General features: G+C 48.3%; 1 protein-coding gene and 1 non-coding gene across 3 annotated transcripts in view; both read left to right on the top strand.

Moving 5' to 3' along the window:
• LOC135915440 (max-interacting protein 1-like) overlaps positions 1-6,689 on the top strand; it is a 103,622-nt gene extending 96,933 nt beyond the window's left edge. For both annotated transcript variants that reach the window (XM_065448525.2, XM_065448519.2), the window contains one exon: positions 1,902-6,689. In XM_065448525.2, the coding sequence (XP_065304597.1) occupies positions 1,902-2,038 (137 nt within the window). In that variant the 3' untranslated portion in view covers positions 2,039-6,689. The remainder of the gene's footprint in view (positions 1-1,901) is intronic.
• On the top strand, positions 296-368 carry TRNAT-CGU (transfer RNA threonine (anticodon CGU)). Its single transcript has one exon. It is a non-coding gene; the product is annotated as a tRNA-Thr (tRNA).
• Positions 6,690-12,834: the final 6,145 nt, after the last annotated feature.

Here is a 12,834-nt window from a genome sequence, read left to right as displayed (position 1 = left end):
ATGATGGTGATGATGAACTACAAATATTCATGTCATAAGAAGCCAACAAACAGACACTGAGGACAGCATAGGGGAAATTACTTGTACTGAATAATTGAATTAAAGAAATGGTAAATTAATGGAAATGAAAGTGGCTAAAAAACCAACTAGCCGCTGGTAGGATATACGAACCCATGTCTTCGCATTACGCGTGCGATGCGTAACTAACCTTGGGAGTGGTGGCGCTGGCTAACACTCCCAGGGTTAGTTCTAGTATATAAACATAAATACCCCAGAAAGTGGTTGGGAAAACGGCGCCGTGGTAGCTCAATCGGTAAGAGCATCGCACGCGTAATGCGAAGCCGTGGGATCGTATCCCACCTGCGGCGAGATTTTTCATCCACTTTCATTTCCATTGACTATTTCCTTAATTCAATTAATGAGTACAAGTAATTTCCCCTATGCTGTCCTTGGTGTCTTTGTTGACTTCATATAATAGGACTAATAAAAATCGGGCCCCTCGGTTTCCTTTCTTCTCGTTCAAATATTCATGAATGTCGAGATCAACAGACTTTGACTTGGAAAGCTCCAGGACAGAATTGTTTGAAAAACGCACGGCGATAGACAGTGTGAATTTGGACCACTCGTTCCTTTCCATATATCTGCCGGATTGAAATTTTTCGTTGTGAATGCAGAGCGCGCGCGTTCAGAGCAGTAATTTCATGTAAACGATGATGATCTGACCTTTCGCTTTCCTTGAGGCCGTACGCTCGTACATTTGTGCGCAGCCCCAAAGAAAGTCGTGCGATGCTATATCCGCAGGCTTGGATGAGGCTGGCGATGCTGCTTACGAGCGGTCACTCGCGCCATCTTATCTTCAGGCTTCTGTGTTGTTGCATGGTCGCTTCATTAACATCGCAGACGTATGAACCAAATGCCGCACTTTTTTCTGTCCGTTGTACTCCTGCCGGTTTCTTTGGTACAGAAAGGCGTTTCATTCGTAATACTTGTGTTGTTCGTTTAGAGCTGTCTTTCAGTGAAAGATAAAACCTGACGGCGAGCCGCTGCATTTGCGTTTGGCAGTATCTCACTCAGTCCTCCTCAGGGAAGAAATATCTAGCACCGAGGCACCGATGACAGCTTACGTTTGAATTTTTGAATTATCAAGTAGGCAGCCAAGATTCACCAGGTGTGTAGGTCTTGCTGTTGGGGTATGTAAAAAACTGCGTTTTGCCCGGTATATAATGTAAAAGTTGGACAGCTTCGACAAGGTGCTAACTTGGAGGACCGTTCGATGCTTACTTGGGCAAAGAATAAACGGTGTTTTCGAACAAGACGACAGCTTGCGCATGTGGCGTTACCGTCTGCTTCAACTCCTCAGCATATGCTTCTGGATCAGCACATTGATGTTAGTGAAAGTGCAGAGCTCGTTTTTTTCACCCAGAATGCGCAAGTGCGTGATCTGTGCTGTAAGCCGTTTTTGCTGTGCTGAATTGGACATTAGGCCTGTTTGATTGACGCCTCCAGCGAGCCATGTTTTGTCGACTATTGTACGAGACGGCTCGAGGAAGGAGTGTGCTTTATCTGCGCCAGAGTGAAGAGCCCCGTAAAGAATTTGTTAGATGCTTTACCGCATGTTGTCCCTAGGAGAGCGTGCTTTTCGCATCCCTTTCCCCCCACTGACAGGCCTGCTGCGTTTTGCCACCGTGCTCTGGCACCTATGTTGAAGCTGCCGTGTCCTTGGCCCTACACTTGGCCGCTACCGCTAGGGCGCCTTCTTTACCACGTGTTGTTTGATAGGCACTTTGTACGTGAGCGGTGTATTCTGTGTCGGAAAAGCGAACTGTGCTTGTCGATGGTGTCTCGCACTTGACGCATAGCCGTTGACTAATGGCGCGCTTTGTTTGTTTGCCCCGCTGCAGATGAAGTGGACATCATGGGTTACAACAGCAACCAAAGTGACACGGACGACCACAGCAGTATCCAGAGCATGACCAGCGACGGCGGCATGGCCATTTCGACCAAGAGGCTCTGTCTAGCGGAGGAGCACACCGTCTAGGCCATCGCTGCCCTCCCCTTCATCCACACCGACGACTCCGGCCCGTTCCCCTTGGCACAAACCGACCTCCACCCCTGTGTGACCACGTTCTCGCTCTTCGCCTCTCTTTCACACCCGAGCACCATGTGACATGGAGGGCTCGCCCCCCCCCCCCCCCCCCCCCCCCGGAACCTCTCCTCCTCACTCCCACCACCACCAGAACGCCAGCCGCATGATGCGCACCGTGTGGACTCCAGGACCAGCGGCTGGCGCAGCGCGCTCACAACCCCGTCCCCCTCCCATGACAAAGCCCTCGTTCGAAACCACCCCGGTATAGCGTTACAGTGAACAGAGAGATGTGTGTCCAGTAATAACGCCGGTGCAGCGGTCTGTCCGAAGAGCCACCGCTGCGAAGCAAGCAATATACCGTTTCTACTGTTGAAGCCGGGGGCCTCGGTAGACAGCTAGCCACAGTTTCGCGCTTATTTCCACGATGCCTGTGCGAGAGGAGAGAGAGAATGCGTGTCGGTGGGGGTCTCGGTTACGGCTTTCTCTTTTCTGTTTCTGTCCTGTTTCTTCGCGCGCTTGTTTTCCTTTGTTCTCTTGCTGTTCCCTCCACGCATTGCGCACACCCCTCCCACTCTGTTGCGTCCTTTCTGGAAATGCAATATGTCAGCTGAGTATCTCTGGCACATCCGAATTAAGCCTCCGTGTTGACCCACATTTTTGGATGGAAGATAGGAAAGGAAAAAAAAAATATCCATGGTTTTGAGCTGTGCTGATTTTGAGGGGCGGCAGCAGTTTTCTTTCTCTCCTTTTCTGTAGTAGATACAAACTATTTATTTGCAATATTTCGTCGTGAAGGGGCATGCGTATGTATGTGTGTGTGTTTGTGTAGACTCACTCGTGCGCCTTTGTCCGAGCGTTTGTGTGTATGTACGTCAACTGTGTATCTGTGCGAGTCTGGCGAGGGAGTCATGCTTTCTTGTTTAGTCGAAAGAAACAAAAAAAAATGTTCATATACGGACTTCAAAATGTGAGCACCCCAGTGTTGCACACTCTCTATATTTTTATTTATTATCTTTTGCGATGTTATTTTGGAGGGTACGCAGGTCATATGTCTTTTGCCTGATATTATATACACCCTCGTGCGTGTGACTGAGTATATATGTGTCCAAAGAGAAACAGGGTGAGAGTTGTTTATATGGTTGTGTGGACGAGGTCGATCTGGCTTCTGCACGTGGGGCTTGCAGTGGTTTTTATTTTTCCTGCACCTTCCGTCAGAGGCATCTAGCGACGATTTTATTGTACATTTTTCCTTGTTTTTATTCTCGGCCTGGGGTTAGCACATCTCGCATTTTTTTTTTCCTCCATCACCATATTCATTGTATATTTTTCTGTTCTACGCGCAAACACTAGAGGGTGACTTTGGCTGACACCCCGAGAAAGTGCCGGTTGAGCGCAAAATGTTTCCTGCGATCCCCCTTCAGGGCGTATCGCGCTGTCGCAACGAACATCGGTTGTTTGCTCGTAGCGTGGGCAACGTACGGCTGACGCCGTTCGCTGTGAAAGCCGCATCCACTGCTGCTCTTACGATGAACCTCTGAAGTCTCCATTCGAGCCGCTCTTACGGCCGTCGCAGCTGACGCCATCATCACGCTTACATTGTGCTGTGGGCTTCAAAGGTGTCGCCGAAGATGTAGTAAATGAATGTCATCGGGCGTCTGGGTGAAGCCAGGTGCGTCCTGTGTCGTCCATTCCCTATATTTTCGTCCTTGTGGTGGTGCTCTTACAAGTGATGCGCAGCTTCGCGGTCGAGGAGCAGCAGTTGGCTTGAAGTTCCATTAACGATGTCTATCCCCGTGATTTTTTTTTTCGTATTATAAAAAAAAAACAACTTGGACATCTTTTCGTTTGGCAGCCGTCGTGTTAGCAAGCCGGCGGGCTCGTTGCGCTTTCCCGGGTGTCATCCGGCGTCGCCGCTCGAGGAGACTTGTGTACCTTGCCGGTGAAAGAGCGTCGTGGTCTCGCTTTCCCGCGGAAACGTCAAGAGAATGGCGGTTCGATCATTCACATGCATTTCTGGAGGCAGGTCTTGCATCCGTCGCAATGCGGGATCGTTAGGGAACAACTGCATTCTCGCGGGGTCGACTCCCGCTCGCCGCCCCGAGCGGCCATCCGAGAGAATCAGTATTGCAGCGCCGAAACTGCGCGTCTGCCACCCATGTACCTGGGACGCCTGGCGAGCGTCGCCGCCGCGGCGTGTATGCACCTTCCCGTTGTGCGCTTTTGCCCAATCGGATTTCGCAGTGCTGCTTTCTTTCTTTTTGTTGCCGCGCTTCGAGATGACTCCTCGCATTTTTCCCCGTGATCTTTCTCTTCCGGCGGCTTTCGGTCGCCGCAGGCCGGTGCGAGTCGCTTTGACTGGAGCGTCCTCCGAGGCAACGCTTTTCCAATTTATTTGGCCGCTGCCACCCAGCCGCACACGAGTCTTCTGCGAACAAAGTGTAGCGCACGTTCTCGTTAGTTTTTTTGTCTCTCCGGGTGTTCGTTCTTGCTTCTTTTTATCCGTCGCACGGGCGCTTTCCCCACCCGTTGTCACCAGTGAGTCGAGGCAGACGTTTTGACAAGTGTTGCCCATCGGAAGGATATTTTTCTCTTCAGTGAAGTAGTCAATTTTTTTTTTTTTTTTTACGGTTGACTGTTTAATTTGTTGGCGTAGTATCGAAGGGCGCGTCCCAGTGAACGCTTTTTGCGCGGCGCTCGAGACATTCAGTTTGGCGGTTCGGAAAGCTCTTGCCCCCTCCGCCGTTTAGAATCCCGATGTCCTCGACAGCTTGCCTTGATGCAGAAGCGCGTGCGAACGTAACCTATGGGCATTATTCGCACCAAATCCCATACGCCGCCTCCGAGACGCCCGAACGTCCCGACGCCCAGCAGGCATTGTCAAGTGTTGCGCATCCGTCATTTCGTGCGACCCTGTGGTTTTGTTTTCGTTTTGTAGTTGTGTTGTCCCGGTTGTCAACCGACAAGTTTCCCGTCCAAAGGAGAAAAAAAGGTCAAAAAAAGAGGAAAAGAGAAAGGAAAGTTATAAAAAAAAAACTTTTTTTTCGTGTGAAAGAGCAAAGACAAGCCTCTTATTCCGGTCGACCATGCGTCGGCAGGTTCTTGGACAGCCGGTTGGGAAGAACGAAAAAAAAAAAAAGAATCTCGGCCTCCCGGCCTTCAGTACAAAGTCCGCCTGCCCTCTCGCATAGTGGTGAATTTCCTCTTCGCCAGACACCCTCCTCGCAGCTACACGCGCAGCTGTGCTCTGCAGCCACAGCGGCCGTGTGATTGGCAGGCGGTCTTCTCCGCTCTGTTGTGTCGCCTCGGTTGGCGCACGGGTCGGAGCGAGCATGCGTGAGGTGCGCGCGTCGCTCCGTTCGCCGACGCCTTTTCCACATTTCTTTCCATGCCGTTGAGATACTCCCGAGGAAGCGCTTTAGTATGGCTGTCTGTGGTGTGGCGAACAGAAACGCAGATTGGAAACGGTGGTTCGTTTTCGTGTCGCCATTCAGGTCTCCGTGATTCCTGCCTGTGGCGCGAGCGAAGCCCGCCGAGTGCTGTGTGCCAACTGCGATGCAGCAGGCTCCAGAATCGTCTTGGACACGTTTACACTGTCTGTCTGTTTATTTTTTCTTCTGTTTGGTAACTGGCCACAACGTGCACCCCGTTGTGAGCCGAGGAGTGAGTAGCTTGCCCGCCGTGTAGCGTGTGTTGTGCTTGCGCGTGTTGTGCTTGCGCGTGGTTTAGCGTGGTCTTGTGCTGTCCAAGCAGGCCCGTTGTGCGAAGCCTTTGCAGGTGGATTACTGCTGACTTGATGCGAAGGTTTCCCTCAAGGAATGTGACTAGGAGCGAAGCCCGCTTTGCTGGCGAAAGACCTTCTTTTGAGCCTTTTTCCTTAGCACCCAATTTCCTTCGCGTTTTGCTGCTTTTCCGACGTGGCGCTGAGCCTATTGCTGCGTTTTTATTCTTTTATCCGCTTGTCTTGGGCAAGGTCCATGTTCTTTCCCCGCTATTCTTAGGCTTGGCGATAGCTTTGTATGGTTTTTATCGATTGTCTGCTGCCATGGCTTCTCTGACATTCAAAACGAGTAGTAGTCATTTTCCAAGGATCTCGAGCACAGTTTTGCGATGTTCCTGCAACAAAACAAAGTTATGTACACACAAACTCCTTCCCTGTCCACCTCTTGCGTTTCCCCTTCCGCGCGCCCGTATGCTGTGTGTTTAGAATCTGACTGTAATAAATATGTACATAAAATGGTAATATAATATATATATACATAATATATATGTATATATATATACGTACATATATATATATATTTATAATGAATGTCTATAGAAGCAACTGTGAGGCAAGTACAATGAAAGAACGCGAGCGTCTGTTTTTTTTTTTTTTTTTTTTAACCTGCTTTGTGATGAGCATCTCTGTGTTTTGGGTGAGCTCTCCCGACCCCACAATCACGTTGTGCACGGGCGCATGACGCCCGCCTTGGCCGCGCTTCGGGGGTCCCCCTTCTCTAAAGAGTAGTGCGTCTTTCAGAATCAACTTTCCTGTACATACTTCATGTGTCTATACGATGTTATTCTGTTTCATTTTTCCTAAAATAAAACGTTATTTCACGTACAGTGCCTCCTGCCTCTTGCTGCTTCGCCATCTCTCCCACGAGCAACGCCAGCACAGCGTCGCTGACGTCTCGTGTCAGGCACCACGCTCGTTCTCGTTGCTTAGTTCCTCCCAAATTACACGCCGCGCACCGCACCAGGTCTTACGCACCTGAATCTCGGGAGCAAACCAGGACGTTGTGCGCTTCGTGTGTCCCTTTTTCTCGCGCCCTGGCCTCTGCATTGATCGGCCTTTCGGTGTCCTGGTCCGATGCACTCAAGTTACCTTTAGACGTTGGTGTACTCTGTGGACGTAAGGGCGCTCGTATTTTCGAGGGAAGTACGCTGTGGCAACATCCACGAATTCGAGCTCTTAATTCGTGCGAATGGCGGACACGCTCCGCTCCGAGGCTGGAACCTGGATGCTGTCACCAGTATACGGGGACCAAGTAAGGTCCGAGGAAGTCGTCGTACGCTGGTTGACAAACGCTCGTGCACTCGCGAGCAGCGCTAAGGTTGCATATGACGTAAACGTAAGCTTGTAACTGTTTACCAAGACGCCGGTCGTGCGGTTCATAAGTGCCATGGCGCGCTATAAGGCCATGCAAACTCCTTTCCCGTATTTCGCAGTTTGCAGCGCACAAACTTCTTAGACGCCATGTCCCAAACTTTGGCAACATTGTCATATTATGTGCGGATACTCTACATGATACCTAACAGACAACGCTGAGGTGGCTCCAGACGCTTTTGCATCTTTCCTTGCGCGACAATTAAGCTTAGTCGCGAGTTAAAGTCGTAAATGACAAACGCTAGCGTTTGTCCTTTACAAGTTTTTAACCTGTGTCTTAAGCGTGTTGCGCTAGGATAGATGCTTGTACCCATTCACTACAGAGCGAGTGCTCCGACAAATTTGTATGATCGCGCTGTTTGCGCAGCCTCCACAGTGCACCGCGTTCGTCTGCAACAAAAATGTATTCATCATCATCAGCCATTTTTATGTCCACTGCAGGACAAAAGCCTGTCCCTGCGATCTCCAATTACCCCTGTCCTGCGTCAACCGATTCCAACTAGCGCCCGCGAATTTCCTAATTTCATCGCCCCACCTAGTCTTCTGCCGTCCTCGACTGCGTTTCCCTTCTCTTGGCACCCATTCTGTAACCCTAATAGTCCACCGGTTATCTAACCTACGCATTTCATGACCGGCCCTGCTCCATTTTTTTTCTCTTAATGTCAATTAGAATATCGGCTATACCCGTTAGCTCTCTGATCCAAACCGATCTCTTTCTGTATCTAACGTTACCTAGCATTCTTCGTTCCATCGCTCTTTACGCGGTCCTTAACTTGTAATCAAGTTTCTTTGTCAGTCTCCAAATTTCTGCCCCATATGTCAGCACCGGTAATATGCACTGATTATACCTGGGCCGAAAGGGTCGCTCCTCGTGAGGGTCCATTCTAGGACTCGAGCCTGCCAGATCATAACTGAGCAGAATCTCAATAAAGTTGGTACCACCACCACCTTCCTTTTCAATGATAATAGTAAGCTTCCAGTCAGGAGCTGTCAATGTCTGCCGTATGCTCTCCAACCCATTTTTATTAATCTGTGAATTTCCTTCTCATGGTCAGGGTTCCCTATGATTAATTGACCTAGGTAAACGTACTCCTTCACAGACTCTATAGGCTGATTGGCGATCCTGATGAACTCTTGTTCCCTTGCCCGGCTATTCATGATTACATACCTTTGTCTTCTGTTCTGCATATTAATCTTCAAACCCACTCTTACACTGTCTCTGTTAAGGTCCTACATGTACTACTTCCACTGGGAGCAATAATATACAGGTTGTTTGAGCGAACACTTTAAAAAATCTATAAAAGTTGCCTGTGGCAGATATCATAATTCTAGTTCATGAGCTGGTCTACTCGAAGCGGCGGACAATACTTGCACAAAAATTGAGATACAAAATCGACTAATTAACAAAAATTCACAAATAAGTGTAACTAATTACATTATGGCCCACATTGCAATTTACCAATTAAAGTCGTGGAGTTCTCAAGGCGGATCCTCTTGGAACGAATTTTCAAGATTACACGAGTTTCGAGAATTCCCGAACTTTGCGTAGAAATGCATTGGCGTTCCAGTTACTTGTGTGCTTCATTGCATGAAACAACGTTTTGTTAAGAGATTAACTGAAACGCCAATGCATTTCTCCGCAAAGTTCGGGAATTTATATCTGGAAACTGGTGTCGTCCTGAGAATTCGCTGCAAGTGGATTCGCCTTGCGAAGTCCACTGCTAGAATTTGTAAATTGCAATATAGGTCATAAGGTAATTGCCTCAATAGTTAATTAGTGAATTATTGTTTATTAGTCGATTTTGCATTTCGATTTCTTGTGCAAGTAGTGTCTGCCGCTTCGAGTAGACCGGATTATAAACTAGAATCGAGCTATCTGCCATAGGCAACCTTTAAACTGAAAGTGTTCGCTGAAACACGTCCTGTATATACAATGGGTTTCATGTAACTTGAGCCAAACCTTAAATATACGCAAACGCCACCTAACTGGACCGAGCCAAGGTATTGTTGTTTGCCGTCGCTTGGAAATAATGTTTTTCATTCCGCCTAATTAAACAATTAGACTTGATTAATCAACTTCTCAGTTATTACAATTACATTTAAGTGTCAATGAGAAAATTGTAGAGCAACATGAAGTACTCCCGATACAGCTTTCTGTTGCTCCATACGTGCTACATAAAAGTGTATTTGCGAGCGTGGAAGAAGCCCGCGAATACTCGCATGGTGCCTCGAGCGGCGAGTCGTGCGGCAATATTGCGTGTATTCGCGGGCTTCTTTCCCGCGCGGAAAAACACATTTATGTATCACGTATTCAGCAACAGAAAGCCTGTATCCGGAGTTTTCATTCCAAAGCCAGGCAAAGTACCCGGCTTGAACAGCATGCGACCAATCTCCCTCACCTCGTGTGTAAGGAAATTGGTGGAGCATGTTGTTCAAACAAGGTTTACCAGGTACACGGAGCAGAACGATCTCTGGCCGCATGAAATGGTTGGATTCGGGCCAGGCTTAGTACACAAGATGTCATGCTCAGACTTAAACATGACATCTTAGACAGATACGACTCAACTGACACCAAGGCGATCCTAGGCCTCGACCTCACCAAGGCATTTGACAACGTTAGCCACAAGGCTATCTTGGCAGGCTTCGAAGAGATAGGTGTGGGACATGGGGCATATGCATACGTCAAAGATTTTCTGTCACAGAGGGAGGCGAATATAAAATTTCTGGATGTAAAGTACCCTCCCGTCACACTTTGGAGCAAGGGGACCTCGCAAGGGTCGGTGCTATCACCCTTCCTATTCAACATAGCGATGAGGGGTCTCCCGGCGGAACTCAATAAGATTAAATCGATAAAATTTAGCATGTAGGCGGATGATATCAACATCTGGGTTAACAGTGGGAGTGACGCAGCCATCGAATTTAAACTACAGATAGCGGCGAATATGGTGGAAGAGTATGCGGCTAGCAAAGGCTTGACGTGCTCGCCTCAGATTTAAGTTGGAGCTATTAATCATTGAGCCAAAGCATCAAAGGAGACACGCTGGCGTCAGCAGACCCATCAATGTTTTCGTAAACGGTAATGACGTTCCCAAGGTGGAGAAAATCAGAATTCTGGGCATGTATATCTACATAAATGGATATAGCCTCACGACAATCAAGAAGTTAGAAGGATACGCGGCGCAGGTCACGGGGATCCTTAGGATAGTTGCACTCAAAGGCAGGGGTCTCAAAGAGAACAGCCTCCTCAGACTCATGCAAGCCTTTATTACCAGCCGAATAACGTATGCCACACCGTATCTTGTGTTTAAGAAGAAGAAAAGAAGAAAAAGAGAAAATAGATGCGATCATTAGGAAGAGCGTTAAGAGAGCCCTAGTGCTCCCAGACTAGACCTCGACAGACCTCCTTCTCGAAATAGGGGTTCGCAATACGCTAGTTTAGCTCACTGAGGTAGTACGAGTGTCTCAGTTGGAAAGATTAGGCCAGTCCAAAACAGGGAGAAAAATTGTGGAATGGGTAGGAATCTAATGCGACAGGGGTGCCCCGATTGGCAAGAAGGACATTCCGTTGGACGTGCGTAAACGCTTCCGGATTGCTCCCCTACCTAAAAGTGTGCATGCTATATATATATCTACAACGAAGAGAGGAGAGCTCACAGGGCTAAAGTAAATAAACTTAAAAACTCGCCGGCGCATAAAGTATGGGCAGGACATGTAATGAGGAGGGAAGATAACCGATGGTCATTAAGGGTTACGGATTGGATTCCAAGGGAAGGGAAGCGTAGCAGGGGGCGGCAGAAAGTTAGGTGGGCGGATGAGATTAAGAAGTTTGCAGGGACGACATGGCCACAATTAGTACATGACCGGGGTTGTTGGAGAAGTATGGGAGAGGCCTTTGCCCTGCAGTGGGCGTAACCAGGCTCATGATGATGATAATAATGATGATGATGATGATGGCGCATAAAGCAGCGTACGTGGACGCCGCTCGCGGCACAGATGGGGCTACGGTATCCACGGTGGTTGATGGCGACGGGTGCGTTAAGATAGCGTGCTCCACGTGCACGAGGGACGCCTGTACAGCCGAGGAGGTTGCAGTAGCGCTCCCATGTGCGGGTACAAAAGCGGGAGTATGCGATAACAAATTAGCTATCCGAAATTTTAACAAAGGGAGAATCTCGGAAGAGGCCCTCCAAATTCTACTCAAAAAACCCTCTTAGGAGGGACATAACCTTTATTTGGGTTCCAGCCCATGAAGAAGTCCCAGGTAACGAAGCCGCTCTCGAGCTCGCCCGAGCACTCTACCACCGGGCAATTCTAGAGCAACCAGTTCCAGGTACCATAGATACCATCACCACGTACAGGGAAACTGTAGATCATTACAAAGCCGAAAGAAAAATCTTTCCGCCTCCGCATCGGTCTCTCTCTCTGGAGGACGCTCCCATTTGGCGGCGCCTCCAGTGCAACAATTATACATCACCATATTGGATCTACCTAACTCAGACGAGAGACTATAACGACGCCCTCTGCAAAATTTGTAAGAAAGAAGGTACTCTAGATCATGTAATATGGGAATGTGCTGGCTCCCCAGGGGCCAAAGAAAACATTGACAGTAGAGAAGCCTAGGAGGCCCTCCAGAGCGAGGCTGAAGACGTCGAGTAATCCGCCTGGACGTTGAGGCCGTGAAGACTCACCGTCCTCAACGCGCGGGGACCGTTTCGTCCTCTCCCCCCCCCCCCTCCCTACCTGCGTGTAGGGTAAGAGGCGGGCACCCTAGTTCGGTGGAATATTAAAGTTTTCTAACAATCAATCAATCGGGAGTTTTTCATGTTGCTCTACAATTTTCTCATTGACCCATTTAATCTAACTATAATAATTGAGAAGGTGATTGAAGACATTATTTAATTAGGCGGAATGCAAAAATACGTCTCTAAGCGACGGCAAACAACATCAACTTGGGTTTGGTTCATCTAAGTTGCGTTTGCATATTTTTAAACTTTTGCTCAAGTTACATGGAACAGTCTGTATAGGCAAAAGCGACACAGGGCACCAGCCCGGAGATCACGCGTCAGTCATTTGGAAAGTACTCGATAAGCACAGGGTGTAAAACTAGCCACACAGAAAAGTGTGTGCACCTAAGAGGAGGCTAGTGAAACTAACCGAAAGAGCACACAGCCTAATTGAGTGTGATCATATACCAGGTGTTTCGACGAAGACTAAGCAAAATCGCTGGTCCTTTCGAAGAGGTGGACTTTACTTTCACGATAAATCGAAAGACGAGATCGACTAATTTTTTAATTAATTACATTACGACACACATTACAGTATGCAAGCTGTAGCCGGTGAGACCGCAAGGCATATCCACTTGAAAATAATTCTGTTGATGACACCATTTTCGAGATATGCGCCAACTAACTTGCGGTAAAAATTCATTGTCCCTCCACCTAACTTTTTTAACAAAACTGCGTCTTATGCATTGAAGTGCAAAACCGCACCGCCAATGTATTTCTTCGCAAAGTTCGGGACTTAACGTCTAGAAACTGGTGTCATTCTGAGAATTCATTCAAAGTGAATTCCCTTGCGAACTTCCCGGCTGCAATTTGTA

This window comes from Dermacentor albipictus, chromosome 1, assembly GCF_038994185.2.
Source record: "Dermacentor albipictus isolate Rhodes 1998 colony chromosome 1, USDA_Dalb.pri_finalv2, whole genome shotgun sequence".
Classification (NCBI taxonomy): Eukaryota; Metazoa; Arthropoda; class Arachnida; order Ixodida; family Ixodidae; genus Dermacentor; species Dermacentor albipictus.
Note: the sequence above shows the minus strand (reverse complement) of the source record. Positions and strands in the feature narration are given on the sequence as shown.